The sequence below is a fragment of the Terrapene carolina genome, unplaced genomic scaffold, assembly GCF_002925995.2.
Source record: "Terrapene carolina triunguis isolate 2854851 unplaced genomic scaffold, T_m_triunguis-2.0 Scaffold96, whole genome shotgun sequence".
NCBI classification, from domain to species: Eukaryota; Metazoa; Chordata; order Testudines; family Emydidae; genus Terrapene; species Terrapene triunguis.
This window is the reverse complement of record NW_020664447.1, coordinates 12,206,313-12,229,045: the sequence shown is the minus strand read 5'-3', so window position 1 is coordinate 12,229,045 and position 22,733 is coordinate 12,206,313. Positions and strand designations below refer to the sequence as shown.

Below are 22,733 nucleotides of genomic sequence, written 5' to 3'. Positions count from 1 at the left end.
TTACAAACAATTTGAGTTCAACTATATACTGTAATGAAAAACGTTAGTGTCTTCCAGTTTCTCATAAATTAAAAGGATTTATATGAACTGAATTTTTCTGGTTTTTATACTTGCGTAGTATTTTAATAAGTCAGTGAAATCTAAATTTTTTGCAATAGTACTTTCAACTGAAATTAATGCCAGTCCTGACATACGATTTTGAGACATGGTGGACCTCAAATAATTTTTTAGTAATTTCAGTTTTGAGAAACTGCGCTCACCAGAAGCCACTGATACTGGTAATGTTAAAAGACTGCGTAATGCTATAGCAGTGTTTGGAGTGAAAAAATCATTTCTTGCTATAAATTCTAATACTTTTAGAGGAGAAGTTTTAGGACTTATTAGCTCAGATAAAGCTATTAATTCATCATACAATTCTACTGCATCAGTGTCAGCAGCGTGATCAGTACTGAGCGCTAAATATAGGTCTTGGCACTGCTTCATGAGGTCTTCTTTGGAAAATTGATTTTTAATATTTCCAATATAGTATAAAAATTCGAAAGTTTCACAATGACCATGCAACTGACAAAATCTTTCTTCAATGGAAGTTATAGCTACATCCAAAATACAATAGAAACATTCAACTTTAAACTTTTCGTTTGGATCAAGAATAGGATCATCAGGAGCCTCATAACAAAACTGTCCTTTTTTTTTCCGAGGACGAATGAATTTTTGAGGTGCAAACATTGGTTCAAAATCAAGATCCTCTGCTATTGTTGTTGCTTCTTTGACAGTTTCTTCAAATCCTTCATCTGAACGGTATTTTTTTAAATATTCCAGCGTTTTATTCAAAATCATCTTTGCCTCGGATATGTCTATGGTTATGTTCTGCATAACTTTGCTGGTCAAATTAATTTGATTTAGAATATTGTGCCAAATAACCGTGCAACATGAAAATTGAAACTGCATCATTTTCTGAGCCAATGTTTCAGCTTCATGTCGAAATGAAGGATCATATGACAAGTCCTGGCTTATTTCGAATAGTGCATCGTAAATCTCTCCTGATGAATATCGGAATGGTCTAATAGCTTCTAGCCTGCTTTCCCATCTAGTTTGACTCAGAGGTTTAAGTGTGAGTTTTTGTTCAAGATGCTTCTTCAAGACTGCCCAACGGTGTGTGGAAGCACTAAAAAAGTTGTAAATTGCTTGCACTGTGGTAAAATATGAAACGGCATCTTTAGATGATTTGGCGGCATCACTGACAACCAGATTGAGCGAATGCGCATGGCAAGGAATGAAAAAAGCTTGATTGTTTAAATTCAATATTCTTTGCTGTACACCTGCATGTCGTCCTCGCATGTTTGAGCCGTTATCGTACCCTGGGCCGCGCATATTTTCTAAAGGTATTCCATAGTGTTCCAATCTCTGTAGAATTACTTCTGTGAGGGCTTTCCCAGAAGTTTCATTCACTGGTATAAATTCTAGAAAGTGTTCACAAATTTTCACTTCTGCATTTTCATCAATTTTCAGACATCGTAAAACTATTGACATTTGCTCGGTTTTGCTCAGATCTTGAGTACAATCAACTATAATTGAGTAATATTTGGCATGTTTCAAATTCGATAAAATTTCATTACGCACTCCATTAGAAATTAATTGTATTATCTCATTTTGTGTATTTTTACCCAAATAATGGATGTGAATTTCTCCATCTTTCACTCTTCGTACATGCTCAGCCATAACATTATCAAATTTTGCCAATAACTCAACCAATTTTAAGAAATTTCCATTGTTATTCTCATATAAAATATCCGAGGATCCACGGAATGTGAGGCACTGTTCGGCTAGGAAATTTATGATTGCCAGTAAACGTTCCAACACTGCTTGCCAATGTAGAATTTCTGAATTTAGTTGACGTTGCTGTACCGCATCGATTGTTGTACCGGTACGTAATCTGTTTGACAGCTCAATCCAATTTGTCAATGAGCGTAAATGATTTTTTGATGTTTCATGTTCTTTCAAATGCTGATGCAAATTTCGCCAGTCATTAAAACCTGCAGTTGCCAGAAAAATGTCCGAGTTACAGAACAGTTTGCAGCAAAAATAAAAAACTACATCTTTGGTCTGTGAATACACTAACCACGATCTATTAATTTGTTCCCCATTTTTCATTTTTTTCTTCATACTGGATGGCATAAATTGATGATTCGACTCATTAAATGGATATTCAAATGTAGGATCTAGTTTTGAAGGACCTTTTTTCACAATAATAATTCGCATTGTATCAGTAATTATTGTCGGCCATGTACTTGGATCCGATCCTATGTCTGTCTCTCCACCTTCCAATAATTGTTCTTCAGTTTTAGATTTGGATAACAGTTCATTTCTGGACTCTTCAGCTGAAGTAGTTAATCTTTGGATGGATTGTGATTGTTCGTCTTTATCAGTTAGTGAAGATAATCTTTGGTCAGATTGTTGTTCATCTTTATCAGTTGATAAAGGTAATCTTTGGTTCGATCGGTCTTCATCAGTTGATGAATAATCACCTTCAATACATTGTTTAGAGCTTTCTCCTTGATTGTCGACTTTTTTAAAATACTTTTTTGAAGTACGAGATAGTTTTTCTAATTCTTTTTGCCGTTTCTCTCTTTGTTGCCAGTAAGCAGCACCAGAAAGTCGTTTTCGTTTTTGTCCCGGCATTTTAGCCCTATAACCACTGGCACCGACGCGAAACAGAAATTAGCGTGAATGGCGCCAATAGGGCAGCACAGTACACACACGTAATCGTGATCTGAGTGACCGTGTCACAACATGACATGATATTTTTCACGTCACACTCCTATTGCACTACTTTACTTGCCGTAGGTAAGGCGCTAGTCATTGGGGTGAGAGAGCTCCCCACGAGCTCGGATACACACTGGACCCAGCTCTGCTGGCGTTTTCCCAGCGCTGAGGCCACCCTGCTGGGAGCCTGAGGGGCATGTAATGGAGAGAGCTCTGGGGCTGGAGGAACCAAGGAAGAGGTGCTGGGCTTGCTGGGCAGATGCTGCCCCTCTCTGCCAGGTCGCTCGCCCCCTGCAGGAGGGGAGGCAGAAGGAGACTCCAGGCACTGGAGTGCTGTGAGGGGCTGGGGAGGGAGGCAGCAGCCTCTGGGGCTCCAGCAGGCAGAAGCTCCCCAGGGGTCCTGGGGACCCTCCCGCCTGGCCCGACTCTTACCTTGCTGCGGATCTGGCCTGAGGTGGAGTCATCTCCGGTCACCTCCGCTCCCAGGGCCAGGGGTTGGGTCTGCTGCTGGATCCCAGCCCTGCTCATCCTTGGGCTTCGCCTTGGCCCTGGCATGAGCTGGGCTCAGCCCGGGCTGCCGCTCCGCTCCGCTCCCCTCTCCCCTCCCCTGGCAGGAGGCGGCGCAGAGAGGAGGAGGAGGAGGAGGCAGAGGCAGGGACAAGCCGAGGAGGAGTGGACTGCCCGGGCGCCATGTTCCCCCGTCCTCGGCAGCCGGAGCAGGGCCGCGCTACCGGCTCCCGCCTGAGGGGGAGGGCGCTGCCCGCGGGAGAGCGGCGCTAACAAGCCGAGGAGCGGCCAGTCCTCTGCAGGGCCGTGCTACCGGCTTCTGCTGCTCTCCCTCTGTCAGCGCCCACCCCCCAGGCGGAGCCGGTAGCGCGGCCCTGCCCCGGCTGCAGAGGACGGGCCGCTCCTCGGCTTGCAGCGGCGGGGACAAGCTGAGGAGGAGCGGTCCGTCCTCTGCAGCCGGGGCAGGGCCGCACTACCGGCTCCCGCCTGAGGGGGGGGGCCTCTGCCCGCGGGAGAGTGGCGGGGACACGCTCCCCACTTAGCCGGCTCCGTGCCCCGCCGCACCCGGCAGCAGAACAGGATCCAGCCCAAGACGCTGCTTGAGGTGAGGCCCCAGCATTTTGCCGCCCCATACATTTTGCCGCCCTAGGCACCTGCTTGTTTAGCTGGTGCCTAGAGCCACCCCTGCTGATCCCCCTCCCTCCCACTGAACCCTCGATCCCAGCCCAGAGCCCCCTCTTGTACCCTAAGCCCCTCTTCCCCAGCCCCACCCCAGAGCCCGCACCCCCCTCCCGTGCCCCAACAGCTTGCCCCATCCCTGATTCCCCTCCTGCCCTACGAACCCACTGGTCCCAACCCAGAGCACCCTCCTAAACTCCAAACTCCTCATCCCTGGCCCCAACCCAGAGCCCACACCCCCAGGCAGAGCCCTCACACCCCTCCCCTGTACCCCAACCCCTAGCCCCAGCCCTGTTCCCCCTCTCGCCCTCTGAACCCCTCAGTCCTAGTCTAGAGCCCCCTCCTGCACCACAAAAAAGTCCATTATCAGATGTCTGTTTCCCGAGCCCCACCCCAGAGCCCTCACCCCCACTGTACCCCAAACTGGAGCCCCCTCCCACACTCTGAACTCCTCATTTCTGGCCGCATCTGCAGCCATAGCTCTCACCCCATCACGAACCCCTACCCCCAATTTTGTGAGCATTCATGGCCCGCCATACAATTTCCATGCCATACAATTTCCTCAGGCAAAAAAGTCTGTCCACCCCTATTCCAGAGGCAAAGAGCAACCATAAAAGTACAAAAGAAATCTCTGTGCAATATAGTTTATATGGGAAGAGGGGAAGAAATTCGGAACAACTAAGTGTTATATGAATATGCCAGGAGAAGATTGTACCTACATCAAAACAAACAAATAAATAAAAATTCTTTAGGTTCATCAGTATTGGTGCTATTGAGCTTCTGGTTTATGAAGGTTCTATCAGGAATTCTTAGCTCTATACCTGAAAAATTCATCACTGGTCAAAGATCCTTTCAAAAATGGTATGACATAACATACATTGTCTGGCTATAGGAAAGGAGGACAGGAGACACTTGATATGGATTTAATCAGGCTGCAACTTTATTATTAGATGTCTGGGACTACTCAGCAGATAAAAGTGTACAGTGCATGCAACTCCAAGTTTATTCAAATAACTACACGGGGCTTCCACCAGCCCCCCATTTTCCATCCAGGTCCCCCAGCCAACCCATGGCTTGGATCTTACCATCCATCCCCCCAACTCGTAGGAGGGTTAAGGTGGGCTATAAGAAATGGGGGTTGGCTCCTTGCTGTACCAATCATAGGAGTCCCCAACACACACACACCGGTCCATTTCTTTAACCAGCACCTCCTTTTAAGTCCTTTATCAGGCCACTGGATGCCTTCCTTATGGAGTACCTACACCGGACAGCGGCCTCACACTTACAAAATAAGTTGTGCCATATAGCCTAACCATTTTTTCTCCTCACCAGAAAAGGTCCACCCTGACACCCACTGTGGGAAAGGCAAAAAAACCTCACTCCACCGAAGCCAATATAGTGGTGAGGGGAAAATTGCTTCTCAGCCCCCCTAAAAAGGAGTGACTAGCAGGTCCTAACCAAACATGATATTCGCACCTCGAGGGGAGGGAGGTTGGGTGCTGCCTTGCCTGCTGAATGGCGAAAGGTCTTCCCACATGCAGGGCTTGCACCTTTAAAGCCTTCTGAACCTTATATTCCCTGGGGGTGAGTCAGCACCGCAAAACTGACCACCACCCACCTTTTTTGAAGCAGTTTCTGACCTTCTTCTCACCCCACCCCACCCGCCAAAAAGCACTGCTACCTTCCTTTGGCAAGCCCGGACAACGTTCTCCCCGCTTAAAGGTGCCGTGCGGTCATTTGTGTTGGTCTCAATTCTGGTAACTGACATAGTTATAATCGGTTGTCTGAGTCACCTAGACACAGGGCCATAAGACATTCTTCGATGAGTGGCCACACACTGAAAACTATTTCATCTTGATATAGTTCTAAGGATTTCTATCCTCCTCGGTGCATTATGTAAAATACAGTGGAGAAGGTCTGAATCGCTGCCCTCCTGAAGAGCAGTAGAAATTAATATTGAACTTTCATACATTTCTATGGAATTAAGAGCCCTGTACAGACCACAGGCTGCAAAATGAAGCAAACAGAGCACTCAAGCAAATTTTCCAGAGATTTTAGAACCTTTTCTGAAGTGCTGTATAATCTATTCAATCTAATCTAATCTGTTCTCTTGATTTTAATAAGTGCCCTGCTTCAATATTCCAAATTCTCTCTACTGGAAGCAGCGCACTTATTAAAATCAAGAGAACACTAATAATCCCAGTTCAAAGGTTAACCTTTAAGTAAGATCTTTCTTTATGGATCATGAAACTCAATGACTGTGTGTTCGCCTTGGTAAAGGAAGACAAAGGCCAGTCCCTGGAAAGAATATGAATCAGCTAATTCGGAGGTACAGATACAGGTGGGCATGATGATGATGATGAAATAGAATAATGGAACAAGATGAAATCTGGAAAAAATAGGATACCAACACAGAATAGACAGCATTTTTGCCAGAGAACGGGGAAACAGACATCTGGCAATGGACTTCTCCCCTCCCAAATGAAGAACTGAGAACTCCAGAAGTTCTCAATTAGTGTAGATATCGTAGTATTATTGCCAGATTTTTCTGCTAGGGCAAGTCTATACTACAAAATTAAGTCAACCTAAGTTACGTCAGCTTACAGCCACTGCTGTAATTAAACTGCTTTTGCATCTCCACACTACACTCCTTGTGTTGGCAGTGCGTGTCTTCACCAGGAGCACTTGCACCAATTTAACTGTCAGTGTGGGGCATTGTGGAACGGCTTCTGAAAGGCAGCAACAGTTAATGTAAGTAACGCAGTGTCTACATTGACACTGCATCGACCTAACTACATCTACATAAGCACTACACCTCCTGTGGAGATGGAGCTATTAAGGTGGTATAGTGGGCGAGTTACATTGGTGGAAGTTGCATTTTAGTGTAGACACTTACCAGGTTAGATGGATCGATGTAAGCTGCCTTACGTTGACCTAATTCTGTACTGTATTCCAGGGCCTATTGTTTTAGGGTATATCCTATAATACTACAATCATTTTTTAATATTGCCACAAGTAACGGTAGCAGAACAATAAGAATTATCTCATCATCAGATTTTTTTAAAACTGTTGGAAAAAAAGCTTTAAATATGACTGAAATATGGAGAGGAAAAATTCATCATGCAGCTCCTTAGATACCAAGAAAGACTTTCTCAAAGGAGCCGAACAGTATATTTTGCAGAGAGAGTGAGTGTGTGTGTGTGTAGTATGAGTTGAGTTGGTGCTAATGCACACATGTGCTTGACTGCATTTCCCCCCTATTTTTAGTAACAGTTATACAGCTCTAAGTCCCAAAGCAACTGGCATACACTATCCAAAAGTGTGGTCTGCAGAGGGAGACTGAATGATGGAGAGCACACAGTTTGCTATGTTGTTTAAATTATGTCACTGTATTTTTACTCAAACAAAACTAATCTAACAGCTGCTGTGTACTTTTGTTTACATGCTATATGTCAAATCTTATTGTCCCTAAGGTACTTATGAGAGATGTTTTAGCAGTCATTTTCTTAAATACTGATGCCTATCCGAATTTGGATTTTTCCACCATTGAACAGAATGACAAGCACACGATTGCTGTACTTAAAGCAATCTTTCACAGCTGCTTTGCTTTTTCAGTGATCCCATTAAATTGACGGCATATGCCTGTGGGGTCTACACTGTTACCATACTGCTGAACAAGATGTTGATTTGTACAAAACAATCTAATAGAACTTGGCTTTATTGGGGGGAAACAGTTTGTAGGTTATTCTTTATTTTAAACTGAGTAAAATATAATTTATGAACTTGTCTCTCTGTGACTTTACTGCACAACTGGTTATGTTAATTCTTTAGATATGGGTGCATTCCATTCTGAAACTCAGTGGTTAGTAGGCATGAACACTATGAAGTCCCCTTAGTTCCTAAAATGCAGCATGAGTCATGTATTTTCTTAAACTGAATGAAGTAGCTGTGCATTAAATATGCTGGCACATCTTCTGCTTGAGCAAGTGGACCGAAATGGTGTGAATTGTTAATGCCTTGCTGCTTTGGTTCACGGCTTGTGATTGATCATTTGTAACTATATCTACTCCTTGTTCCATGAAATCAAGTATGGAGTAATGGGTTCATCAGATTTTTGGGTTAAATTGAGAGTGAAGAGGTACTGTGTGTAGAAATAAGACTTGCCATGTTCGGGGCTGGCCTTGTAACAGCATGGAATCTAAAGGCGATATTCAAAACCACTTCACTCATCATACGCTTACTGATTCTGAATAGGGTCCATTTGCAGGGGACATTTTGGTAGTTTTCCAATACACTTTATGCCTCTCTCTACTTCCACCACCCTGCACTTTTTTTTTTAAATAGCAGAGGGTATAACAGGTCAATGTACAAAATTAATATATTTAAATAACTTGCTATATAAAAGTAAAAATAGTCTCGGACTGAAATATCCAACCCTCCTCTCATGTTATTAATTGTTGGTAGCATCAGAATTGCAAGTAATTCCAACTACCCTGAACTCAAAGAAGTGCTTGTTAGCACACTATTTTTTAAAAATTCTATTGTAATGAATTAGGCCTCAAGGCACAGAAAAAGAGCTATACAAGCCTTCAGTTAGCTTCCTCAGTACAATCACATGCAATGGTGACACATTTTGCTAGACATTACAACATGGCTTGTGACTTTGCAAACAGGTAGCACATGGGACCACTGTAAATAAAAGCCAACAGCAAAAGTGACAACTTGTGATGGCCTGCAAGAGTAATCGTGTTACAGTATCTCCTGATAACATGGAAGATAATGTGTGTCTCTACCAACCTTCCTACAAGGCTCACCAATGTAATTGTTACAAAAGCCTCACTACACTTTTATGTGTCATCTAACCATCCCTAATTACTTTTATCAATTCAAAGTGAAACATGATCACCAGCTTCAATAGCTCTAAAACAATTCGTAAAAGCTATGTAACTAAACATAGCATGTACAGTTTACCTTTGAATAAATGAATCACTATAATTACATACTTACAATTTTTTACCTGTTCTTATGAATACTTACATCATGGTAGTACTTAAAAAGATGTTAGTATGAAAGACAACCAAGTTAAAAAACAGCCTTAAACTCATACCTTTTAAAGCACAAAATTCAAGCACCAGAAATGATACATATAAAATGATTATAGTAGTTATATTTTCTCATTTAAAAGTTGAGATATTAAAAAGATTTAAAATCAAAATGCTAGAAGATGTTTTGTATTGTATTCATAACTGGATCTAACAATATCTGTCCTCATTTTTTAAAGTGTCATTCTGTTTACAGCCCTCTCTTGTCCAAATTTGTCACACATCATTACAGTAAATGGAGTAGAGTGGAGTGTATTGCATATATGTAGTGTGTGTGATTATGTACATATATGTTAAAATACAGCAACAGATGTATGATGCAGTACATAGATATTTAGTCTACTATCTATATAAGATTGTTCATATATCTTATTTGTTTAACATTTATTCTAACTGAAAATAACTACAATACAAACTTATAGCAGGCTAAAGCCTGTAAAAGTTTTAATTTTCTTGAATGTTTCATATCCAAGCTGTGGTGACTTGTCTGGCAGGGTATTGCAAGTAATCTTGACTGAGGAAGAAACTGCTTTTTTCAGAGCTCATTTTAAAAGAGCTGTCTTCCTTTTTTACCTAATAAATGATTTAACACGTCTTTAGCACTGAATAAACCTCCACTGGTTCAAAATTTTGATTCAGGCAAAGGCTCTAATGTTCAGATGCTTGTCTGACAGTTTTCTGAACTAGGTAAACCCATGACCTACTCTCCCTGTAAGCCTACTATTGTGTGAGAAGGATTCCCCAGTCCTCTCCAGCAGCTGCAGTGCTCTCCAGGGGAGACCACACCCATGCTAGTCTTTTGAGGAGACTATAAAGCTCTCCCCAACTGAAAAATAGGCTTGGGGAGTGTGGGGGAGGAGGCTAAGGAAGGGTTTGTGTCTTTCTTTCCCACCCTTCCATCACTCTGAATGAAGCTCTGCATTCCTCCCCAGGAACAGTTGGGATAGGTACTGAGCTCACTTCTGAATAACTCAGTTATGCAGTTTTCCCTGTTGAGCTTTCCTAGACTACACAGTATTCTTCGAAGACTCGTTTTATGTGAAATTATTGTCTTTCCAGGAGCAATGTACCCCACAAAACACTATTACCTGGAAGTCAGAGAGCAGCAACAGCAGTAAGATAAAGTTCTGCCAAACTGAGGTAAGCTGTCCAGCATCAGAGATTAATCAAAACTCTGTGAACCTCAAAAAGCAATAATACTGAGATACCAAAAAATAATTTTTCCAGGCATTTTAGGTTACAATATAAACCAAGAGTGCAGACACTACCAGAAATTAAGCTTTCTTTCTTTCTTTCTTTCATTATCATTTAAATGCATGAAACCAAAATGCTCTTAGAATGTCAAAACTGTCCTTTAAAAGTTCATAAAATGTCAACATCAGTCTTTGCATTTAACTCATCCAATAAAAGTTTTCTCATTTTCCTTTCCTGAAGGTGGCACTGTTGATGGTAATGTGTATAAGTGGATTCCAGCATTCTTAAATACATAATTAAAAAAAAAAGGGAGGTAGTCTAAAAAAAAGTTCAGATTCTAGCACTTAGAGGTCAGACTGGTGTATCAGCTATAAGTGTGATGTCAGATTACAATATTTTTCAAAACTATGTAGTATATAACATTTCTGGTACCTATGTTATAAAAAAAAGCTTTAGAAGCTCTTGTACAGATGCTGTTTACTGTATGTTTTTATTACTACACATTCTGTTGACAATTTATTGTCATACCAAATAGGCCTAACTCTCTATGTCATTGTAGACATTTTGAAAGTGAGTAAAATGCTACCTTCCTGATTTAGTCACATTTTCCACCTACTTCGAATAGTATAAAATCAGACCCAGTCATTTTTTCAATGCATCACCAATATACAAGTCTCCAGTACTAAACTTTTTGCAGATCGCCTATGACAGCTTAAGAGATAAAATGGTATGGTCAAAAGATTTCACTGTAGAGAAAAGACATCACATAATGACTAATTCAACAAACACATAGCTAATGTAGAAAGCAGAGTTCCCACAAAAAAATCAGGATTAATCTTCAAAGCTATGGAGTCCAGTAGACTTTCATTGCATTAGCAGCCTAATTTCATATGTATCAAGCTTTTTAAAACATACTGTATAGCAGGAAATGTACTCAGGTACAATAGCAGCCAACCTCGTGATGTTGTTAGACATAGTACAGTGTAATCCTCCATCCCCAACTGTGCCAAGTTTACACACATTGCAGCTGAAGATGGAGAGTGAAAAAGTGGTTCTAAGCCACTTTCCTGCACTGCCAAACCTGGGGCCAGCCAAGGGCTGAAATGGCCCCTGGTGGAATTTAGACAGGTCCAGGGTTGTGTCACCTCTTGTGTCTGCTGCGCCAGCCAAGAATCTGCCAGAACAGTGTGAGCTCTGGCCCATTCTTCCCCTCCCTGCTCCTGGCATACCCTCTACACAAAGCAGGGGGCTTGGGGATGTGTGGAGCTGGCTACACTGGCTTTGCACAACCCAAGAATATCCCTGTGTAAAGGGAATTTGGGGGCAATCCTCAGCTGCACCTTCAGGTCAGTTTTCCAGCTGCTTGATGCAGCTGACAGGGACAAAGGATTGAGCCCACAGTCTTATTTTTAAATGTAAATGTTGTTGTATGTTCAAAAAATTTTTTATATTTGCACAGTCAGCAGAACCCTATTTCCACTTTACCACACCATCCAAAGCTGCTCTGCATTAGTTAACAAGCTGTCCAGGGTCTCTGCAGGTTGGCAATGTCTCTTAAAAAGAGACTTCTTCCTCAGCCATTAGTGTCCCATAGAAATCAACACTGTTTGGGCTGAAAAAGCCAAGAACATAAACGTTTCTACAGATTTTAGGCTGCTCAAAATTTTTAATGTAATTATTTTAGATGAATACTAAACAAAGTAATAAGAAAAATGAAAGATCCTATGGATATTGTGGACTAAGTTTCTATAAGGTCTACTGTACTTTACATCTATTTTGGAATTGTATTACAGATATATAATCACACATCACAAACATACTATACTGCATACAACAACTTTTGCTGTGCTGTTGTTCAAGAAGGGCTGATAATGCAATGAAATTGCAAATACGTAAATGGGACAATATTATTCATTTGATACAAAATGTATTTTAGGATTTTTCTGTGTTCTTTTAATGATATTATTTTGAAATATAATAAAATGTAAATAATAATATTGCATATATAACTCTAGAGTTTTCAATATGTTGCTGTCCCATGGCACAGGCATGCTTTTGTGTTGTCCTTGGCAGCCACTATCTCATAATCCAGGGAAATGAATAAGAGTTCAAAGCCCAAAGACGTCAACAGAAATACTCCCATTGACCTCAATAGGCTTTGGTATGGGGCCAATAAAAACACTGAAGCAAGGACAGGTTCCAGTTTTACAGGAAAATACCAAGGAACTAAAGTGTCAAAACACTTTTCACCAGACCACCAAGCCATCTTCTCTGGCCAAGTAAAGTATCCAAACTTTAAAATATTTTAACCATTCCTTTTCCCCACATGAAATGACTTGTTAGACCAGAATTTTCTTTGGAAGGCAGAACAAAAAGGGGCTTGGAAATGGACTTTTAAATATAACTATAAATCAATGCTGTATTATAATTAGATGCAGAATTAGAAATCTTTTAATAACTTCCATTATTTGTCTATGAAGTCATCATATTTGTCAGAAGCCAGGATGATATGTTCAAAAGGAAACTCGTTAGATAAAATTTAAAAAATGTATGTTAACAGAACATTAAGGTTGAGAGGTTAATTCACTCAAAAGTCAGAAAATGCCAGAGTTCAGCTTGCACATGCAATCTTAGCTTATGCTCCTTATATGTATGCATTGCAAAAGACTATTTAATTACATGTTCACATATTATTTGTCAAATAATAGTTATTAAAGGGAAGCTGGTAGTGAACCCTATATATTTAGGTTGCCTAACACTTTCCGCTATAAAACATTCTTGTAACTTTTTCTTTGAGAAGCTTCAACACCGTATTGTTTGCAGCAAACCTTTGATAGTCAGGTAAGGGCAATGCCCTTGGGCTTTTCTTTGTCCCATGAAATTCCATTTCTGAGATTCATAATTTTTAAGGACAGAGAGGGCTATTATCATCATCTAGTCTGATATAAATTGTTCAAATCACCACCACTTCTCTTCTCTTGCTTGCGTTCCTCAGGAAAATTTTGGCAGCATGGCAAAATAATAATTTAACATGAATATTCTGAGGTTGGGTTGATGCCGCTGCAAAAGTTGCAGCAGCACTACAAGTTGTTCTGGAAACCTGGAATTTGAGGAGTAGCTGTAGCGGAGGAGTGCTGGAAGAAAAAGAATGTGGATGGGCTCCTTTGTCCTGGAAAAATAACATATCCCCAGGATCGAATGCCATCCTCTGGCAGCACCACAATGGGGCAGGAACCCCTTCTCTGTATCTCCTGAGGGCAGAAATAAGTCAGGCTCCTCCTGCACCAGCCACCTCCCATACCCAGCAGTTCATGTCCATTCCGGGATAATAGCCTTTTGCTACTGCCAGCTAATGTAGTTAGACCTGATCTCAACTAGAAGCAGTCAGTGCCAAAATGCTGACGGTTCAGGGTTCAAACTATGATGATGATGCATAATGGGGGGTTGTTAGAGCTTCTCATAATAGAACTAATTTTTACTTTTTTTCTTTAAAAAAAATACAAAAAGTTTATTTTAAAATAATATTATTTAGGTTGCAAACTCAAGCATTTGTGTGTCCATACCGTGCACCCCTAAATGAGGCAGGGATCCTGTGGACAAAACAGTATGTGATCATGTCATTAAAGACTGCATCATAATGTATATGTATAAGGGGGCAGAATTAAGTTTGCATGAACAGCCATAGATCAGGCAATCCTAACTTGATTTTACCTATGTTATTCCAGCTTCTTTTTTTAAAACGATATTATACACTCTGAATTTTCCTGAACCATTTAGAGAGTGGACCTGAGCAGTTCAGATTAATTCATGGGACAAACAACTTTGTAATTAGAGCAGGAGTTGTGTAGTTAGACTGCATGAGGTATAGACTGCCTGGCCGATGCCAGGAACCCCTAAGGGTACACAGAAGAAACGATTTCCTATCACTCCATTTTAATGCTGTCAAATTAACAGCTAATAACACGTGAGAATCATTGAGGTTCTAATCTATAAAAGTGGCTCTGTAAATATTCTCATCAGTTATATATTTATTATTTCTCACTTCCATATCAAACGTACTTAGTTTACTATTAAAAATATGGTTTTCCTAACTGCTAGTCCTGCAATCCCAGCTTGGAATATGAAGACAAATTGAGCTCTTTCTGGCTTATAAATAATCACCTTTTCAAGCATCACTTTTAAAAACTGTAACTTTCACATTCTCTTACTGTGTTTTGTTTATAATTGATATATTATTTATATAGGGCTCAGTCTTGAACCCTCCTGAGTGCCCATGCAAAGGAATTAGGGGGCATAAAGAAACAGGGGAAACTGTTGGGCTAACATTGACCGCCACCTACACACCAGTCTGAGCATTAGAGCCCGTCCAGTGTTACCAGCTCTTGTGATTTTATTGTGAGCAATTGCAGACAATTTACTGCAGGCAATAAATTTGTTGCAAGCAATATTTGGAGTTTTTCTTAAAGTCCAGCTGCTGGAGTCATGTGATTACATAAGACTCTCAGCTTTCTTACAAAAAAAAAAGTTACAGCCTTTCTGGTTGCAGAGAAAAATTTGAGAATATAAATCCTAAAGACCCAGAAATTAGAAGGCAAATAAAAAAATCCAAATTTATTTTTAAAAATCTCATTATTTTTAAGCCAATCTCAAGTTTTTGGGGATCTAATTCATGATTTTTAAGTATTTGAGGCAATGCTGACAGTACTGTATCATAGACGACTGGTGCATATGACTTACTTCTTCCAGGAGCTGGAGGAAAGCAGGAACCAGTTTATGGCTCTGGCTAGATTGTAAAACTGCACTTCAGCACACAGTGCTGTAGGTATTAGTAACACTTTACAAATATATAGTTTAGAACAGTTCCTGGCCTAGGAATTTACAATACCAAAAAAACAAAAAAGGAGCAAAGGCATTAGCAGACAGAATCATTCTCTGTCAATAACGGAAGGGTAAAATAAATTGGATACAACAGCAAATAAATTCTGAAAACAAAATACTAAAGATCATGAAGATCATGGCAATGGTTGTGTCAATGTATTTATTTTCTAGAGTATTTTCAATTTGTGGTGCAATTCCATGCACTTGTCTATATTAGAGATAAAAATGTTGGTTAATTCCATCCACCGCTATTTCTCTCTGAATTCTTTGCATTGGTAAATAAAACTCCACACACTTATGTGTTTTGCATACATTTCTACTTACCACTGATGAGATCTTCAATTTTTGCTCCATGAATGTTGTACAGATGCTTTGCTGGTGAAGTAAGATTCATTCTTATTGTGCAAGCATCTAAAAACTTCACAAAAACAAAACTGTCTCACTAACGATGTTTCAAGACTAAATCCTATTTAATGCAATAAAAAACTGCAGATCCAGTCTTAATCACTTACAAACCTCATACTTATATGAATTAAATAAAAGCCTGAACACAGTGGTAAACTCATGGTATAAAGCTGTTGGATCTTTGATTCTTTCACCGACCTAGACACATGGACAGGCTATGTACACATTACTTAGTACTAACTCTAAATCCAGTAGAATGCAAATTTACAACAAGAAAGAAACTGAACATTCCATATTGTTTCTCGGAAAATCCAATTCTATCGAAGCAGGAAAAAAGACGAAATCATCAAAAAAAACTAGTGTGATAAATAATTTTCACAAAATGTGAAATAAGCTGAAATACTGAAAAATAACAAAAAGGTATACTTTTAAAAAGATATTGGATAGGACTGTCAACTATAGCAATCATTACAATTGTTTTAAAGGACAACGTAATTAGGGCTGGAGATTTGTCACAGCATTTTTATCAAAAATCACAAAGCAGTCATGGTAAATTTAGTAGAAGTCATGAGTTACAAGATTTACGGTGACCTTTCCATGATTTATGATAAAAAAATGCTGTGACAAATGAAATTCAACTATTCCTCATAGGCCAGCATCCTTCTCCGCTGCTGCCTCCTCCTCATTCCTCCTCTTCCCGGCACTGCAACCATAAGTAATAGCCTAGTGAGGAGGAGAGGCCTTGGAGGGGAGAAGGGAGCTGGAGAGCAAACCCAACCCACTCTCACCCTGCAGCAGTGACTCATGTCCTGAGGGGCTGGGCCTGGCTCCTGTCTCCCAGCTTGCCTTGCTCTCACTCCCACAGCAGCAGCTTCTGCCGCTATTCTGGGAGTTGCAACCTGGCACACAAGGTCACAGTGCTGCCCAGGTTTGGCTCAGGCCAAACTCAAGCAGCACGCTATCCCACACACCAGGTTACAATGCCACTCGCTGAAATTTGGCCTGGCCACCAGCCTGTCATGATAGAAGGGTGGCTGAGCCAAACCTGAGCAGCGCTGTGAATCTGTGCACGAGGTTGCAATGCCAGGCTCAGTCCCACAGGACAGAAGCCTCAGCTGCAGGATGAGTTTTTAAACTCATACAGACACAAAAGTCACCGACAAACAGGAAAATTATCATGTCCATGACATTTTTCCTTACGATGACAAACCTGCAGTCCTGGGATAATATATAATTAAGATACTACTGTTCATAGGAAAACCTAAGGGCTTGATCCTCAGCTGTTTCATCTCCCCCAATCCTGAAGGCAGCCCCTATTGTCGATTGCTCTAACTTATGTGGGTGACAAATCTCCTAGCCCTCATGTCCTCAACCCGACTCAAAACTCCCCCTACATGGAAGGGAAAGCATATGGCATAAAGCTGACTATGCAGGCTTTACAGCACCAGAAATTCCCCCTTTTGTCAAGGGAATCACCAGTTGCTCCTTTATGGCAGCTGTAAGTCACCTTTACGTCATTCCAGTGGTGCAAAGGAAACTTAACTTGGACTGAGGATCTGGCCCTAAATATTTTGTCTTTCATAAAAAACAATTTGTGATATCATCATCAATCATTTGTATTACATGAGGGCCAGGAGGCCCCAAAGGAGACTGGGGCCTCTTTGAGTATGTCTACACTGCAATTAAAAACCTGTGGTTGGCCCATGCCAGCTGACTCAGGCTCGGGCTCCAGGGCTGACAAATAGCTGTGTAGACATTTGGGCTCAGGTTGGAGCCCGAGATCTGGGACCCCGTGAGAGTTAAGGATCCCAGAGCATGGGCTCAGGCCTGTGCCTAACGTCTACACTGCAATTTTTAGCCCTGCAGCCCGAGCCCCACAAGCCCGAGTCAGCTGACCTGGACCAGCCATGGTGCTTTTATCCCTGTGTAGACATACTGTCAGTGGTAGGTGCAGTACATACACACATTACAAGACATTCTTCCACAAAGAGCTCACAATTTCAATAAACAAGACAAAGAGTGCAAGGAAATGTTATCATTCCTTAGTTAACTAAGCTACACAAAAGGTATTGGCCCTGTGTAAAAGCATTGGGTGTGTAGGCAGAGATCTTGGGTCACACTAGAGGTAAAACACAATGTGGCAATATCTTAAGAAGACTGAAATGACTGAAGCAAATGGCTCCCTTTGGGTGATGGAAGGGTTTTGACACACCAGCAGAGGTGAAGACACTCCTGTGGTATTTGCTGCTGAAGGGAAGCCGTGGGGGCTGGCCTGCCTCTAATACTTTCTAAAATCATAATTCAAAGCTCTCAATATATATTAAACTCTAGAAATGTTAACCATTGTTTTATTTCATCTCCCATCCATAACTGAACAGACAAAGAGGTTGTTTTTGTGTGTGTGACTGCAGTACAACCTCTATTATCCAAATGCTTTGGAAGACTCTGGGGAAGTTTGGACAATTAGGTTGCACATAATCACGAATATTTTAAATGCAAACAAATAGAGATGAAGGGACCCTGTTTCAGAAAAAAGTCAGTTTTGGAAAATCAAAGCTGTACTATAACATTTCCCCTATTCGTTTGTGTATACTTCTATGTGATTAATATTCAGTGATTCCTTCCATTTCTTTGTAGTTTTTGTATATATTGGAAACAAACTGATAATGTTAAAAGAAAAGTGAACAAGATAAAAATATTGCAGCAGTCTGGCTTATGTAAAATACCTATGACATTTTCAACATCCTGTTATAATTTCAAACTGAAGCAATGGGATATTGTGACAGGATGTACCAGGCCTTCTCTGCCTCCCATCGGAGGCATTGCTACACTGACAAACCCACCCAAGGAAAAGCATCGCCTAGGAAAGACAGATAGTGAATTTAGATGTCCAAGCACTATCCAGAGAAGCCTCGTACTGTCAGAACCAACAAGACTAGGGCTAAAGTAATCCTTGCATGCATAAACACGGGAAACTTGATTAAGAGGAGAAAGGTTATATTACCTCTCTATTTGGCAATAGTGTGACCACTGCTGGAATACTGTGTCCAGTTCTGGTGTCCACAAATCAAGGATGCTTATAAAGCGGAATGGGTTCATAGAAGAGCCATGAGAATGATTAAAGAAGTGAAAAACATGCCTTATAATGATTGAGTTTCTTAAGTCTATCTATTTAGCTTAACAAAAGGAAGGTTGAGGGGTGACTTGATCACACTCTGTAAGTACCTACAAGGGGAACAAATATTTGATAATGGACTCCTCAGTCTAGAAGGCAAAAAGTATAACAAAATCCAATGGCTGGAAATTGAAGCTAGCCAAATTCAGAATGGAAATAACATGTATATTTTTAACAGTGAGGGTAATTAACCATTGGAATAATTTACTCGGGCTTGTGATGGACTGGCAATTTTTAACATCAAGATTGGATTTTTTTAAAAGATATATTCAGTCCAAAAAGTAATTATTCTGGGGAAGTTCTATAGCCTGTGTTATATAGGAGGTCAGACTAGATTATCACAGTGGTCCACTCTGGCCTTGCAATCTATGATCCTCCAGTGGATATAGGGGCTGGGAAGAGGCAGTGGCCAATCAGACCCCACTAAGGTAAGATAAGATAAGAAGGCTTGTCTGCTTCTTCTGAGAGAGAGTGCTGAGTGAAGCTGAGACAGGAGAAATGATCCCTGGCTCTAACCCAAAACCCAGGTTGGAGCCTAACAATCAGACTGCAGCTTCAGTAATAGTTTGTGACAAACTGTTTATTTCGTTGTGGAGTTTAAAAGGACTAGAAGAGGTTCACTGCACAAGACACCTTGCTCATGATGAGTTCTGAAAGATATACAATGGCAACCTCTTATCCTTGAACCTTCAGATAAAAGCCTTCCTTTGTCCTAAAAACAAAAATCATGTGCAATTAAGAGTTTCATGTGTTTCAGGAATGGTTCTTGGAATCAGCAGCTTCATCATCATGTATGTGGCTTTTTATGGATACCGACATGGATTCCAAGAAGAAAGTCTATAATCAGCTAGAAAGATTTTTATTAAACCAGATTCCGCTTTGTGAAGAAGACCAATTCTTAGATTTATTTTCATTTTGTTTTTTCTTGTGACCTCTACAGTGCCCTCTCGTGGCCCATCACATCACAACTTGCCCAGCCTTGGCTTGCCACTGGTAGTTTGCTGCCTCTTGAGTGGTAGTGGTGCTTTAGCCCTCTGGCCAAGTTCTACCCCTTCTGGAGTATTACAATCCAAATGAAATTAGAAACAAAAAAAACAGGATTGTCCAATGAACTTCTATAGGACCCAACCATTTTATTCAGGTCTTCTCTTCAACAGTCCATATGTCAGCCAGTTACCTACAGTTGGGTCACCCCTTAGAGCAGGAGGACCATCCAACCAGCAAGCTAGCTTATCTCTGGGCTTCAGTCAGACTTCTCTCACATCAGGAGAAGCAGCACTCTGCTGTTTTTCCTAGGCAGTCTTGGACTGGGCTAGATCTTCTCCTTTTAGCTCTCTATCCATGTCTGACATCTGCTGCAGGTATAGAAAGAAGGGATAAATTGGATCCACAGGCTTTCATTAACCCTCTCATTGCCAGTGTGGGGCCTATCTGCCTAACATGTCCTTATTGTTTCCAAAAATCACAGCATCTAAACCGGAGAAGGCAACCTATGGCATGCATGCCAAAGGTGGCACGCGAGCTGATTTTCAGTGGCACTCACACTGCCCGGGTCCTGGCCACTGGTGCGGGGGGCTCTGCATTTTAATTTAATTTTAAATGAAGCTTCTTAAACATTTTTAAAACCTTATTTACTTTACATACAACAATAGTTTAGTTATATATTATAGACTTATAGAAAGAGACTTTCTAAAAACGTTAAAATGTATTACTGGCACGCAAAACCTTAAATTAGAGTGAATAAATGACAACTCGGCACACCACTTCTGAAAGGTTGCCGACCCCTGATCTAAACCATTACTAGAATGCTCCAGATTTGTTTGACCTAAAGATCTGAGAACTGAATATTATTAAAAATGTCTCCAAATTTTTCTCATTTCACAAACTTTTCTGAACGTTGCCTGAAAGTGTGATAGGCTAATCAAGGCATTTAGTATTAACAAGATCTTGACTGTCTGAATCTTATTGCCTGCCTACAAAATAGTAGCTTTTGACAGATGGAAACTGTGCTTTTCTTTGAAATGTGTAACCTAAAAGAGTTCTCATGGAGCTCCTGGTCTTCAGGATACCAGTTGCTACTACATCAAAGATCTTGGCTGTCATAAATCTTGTTCATCTTTGTTTAATGCTAGATGAGTTCTACCAATGGCCTTGGCCCTCTCCAAGGATTTTGTGCTCCTCCGGCAATGCACAGAGGGCAAAAAAGGCATGTTCAGAATTCCTGGGCAGTCCTGGGCACAACTGCTCACAGGATTAGAGGAAAGAAAGATGAAGTAACACCATTTGTGGCAGTGTCTTCAGACCCATCAATTCAGCCCCCTTCCTTTAGGTCCTGTACCAAGCATATCTTGGCTTGATCTAAGGATCTATTCCAATGTATTTCAAGTGTCCTGGATTTGTAAGAATGGTATTTATAAGCCTATTAATCAAACAAGGCCTAAAAGTTTGGTTCTTTTAAATACCATTATAACTGAGGAGGCTCACACACTATTGCTTCTGCATGCAAGGTCAGATCCACTCTGCACATCTGCATTTTCCTGCTGTTTTCTAGTCATTTATCATAGCTTTTAGAGAGATCCCATCCATGATTTGTATATCATGCTGGAACACATTTATCATACCCAAATTCCCAAGCCCTGTTGAAATACAGTGGTATTTCTCCAAGCAACTGAGCCAACATCATGCATTCAGAAGACAATTCTATGGAATTGCTCTCCCTCACTATGCCAGAAACCAGATACTTTTAACTTTACAAATAGTATAAATGGCAAAAAATAAATTTATAGTATTAAAAATCTTTAAGATTTAATAATGTAAGGTGTTGAGCATCATATGGGTAAGACAATTCATTTAGAAATATACAATCTTTTGTAGTGTTCTTTTAAATATTATTAGTATGCAACACATGCTTTATTAAGAATGCACGTTTTAATACCCAGTGTTCCTTTTTTTCTATCTGTACAGTAACCATAGTACTTAAGCATATGAACTACCTATAGTTGTTCTGGAGTTGTGCAATAGTGTACAGTGAATGCAAATTTAATGTACACTAAAAAGGTGAATCACTCTAGGAATTGTGTGAATAAGCTGAAACGGTCACTGAAATGATGCCAGTGAAATTACCTGTCATTCTCTGAAAGAAAATAGCATACAAGTTACTTTAAAGATGACAGAAATGGCAATACTTTGACCAGGTGAAATTCGCTGTTCATGGAACTGTTGAAAAGAAACAAGAAGAGGAAATACTGAAGACATTATTCATCTATCATGCCCATTCCAGGTCATCCAGGTGATGTTCCTTTTTCAAAGTGCTCCCATATAGAAAACCAGGGCTTGAAACAATGAAGTTTTTTTTCCTACCACTGTGGTAAATTGTAAAAAAAAAAATATGTCCAGTTATATTAGTTCCATGTTTAACTGTAACAGTAAGCTACGTGTCTTGCTCCAAGAGCAGAAACATTCTGCAACTGTCATCTTGCACCAGACTTGTGTATGTCTATGTCTACACTTTGAGCTTGAAGGTATAATTTCCAGCTCTAGGAGACATACCCATGGTAGCACTGATCAAGTTCGCGTGTTAAAAATAGTGTAGCCGTGGCAGCGTGAGTGACAGGTCTATTTTTACCATACTAATGATTAGAGCTAGCATGGGTGTGTCTCCTCAAACTGGAAATTATACCTTTGAGCTCAGAATGTAAAATACCCTTAGAAGCATATGTTTCTCTGCCAAATACAATGAAATGGAAGAAATAACGAAAACACATTATCCACAAAGCTTTGTATTTCCTTGCTTTTTCTTTCCTTCCTTCATTCCCCTGCGCAAGTTAGAGTAGCTTCAGGATTGCTGTAACATGGACTGGAAGATAACAGTTCAGAAGAGGCTGCACCACCAGCCAGGATTGCCAAAGTATATTGTACTCCAAACTCCTTAGCTGCTGCCTAAGGCAGGTTTAAGTTTGGAGAGATGCAGAGGGGATTTAGTAGTTGAGTATCTAGTCTATATTTAAAAAATGCCTTCCAGGGATTTCATC

General features: G+C 40.6%; 1 protein-coding gene across 1 annotated transcript in view; it reads right to left on the bottom strand.

Moving 5' to 3' along the window:
• DCDC1 (doublecortin domain containing 1) overlaps nucleotides 1–22,733 on the bottom strand; it is a 392,627-nt gene that overhangs the window by 324,730 nt on the left and 45,164 nt on the right. The window contains exon 6 of the mRNA XM_029911543.1: nucleotides 15,447–15,540. Coding sequence (XP_029767403.1) covers nucleotides 15,447–15,540 — 94 coding nt within the window. The remainder of the gene's footprint in view (nucleotides 1–15,446; nucleotides 15,541–22,733) is intronic.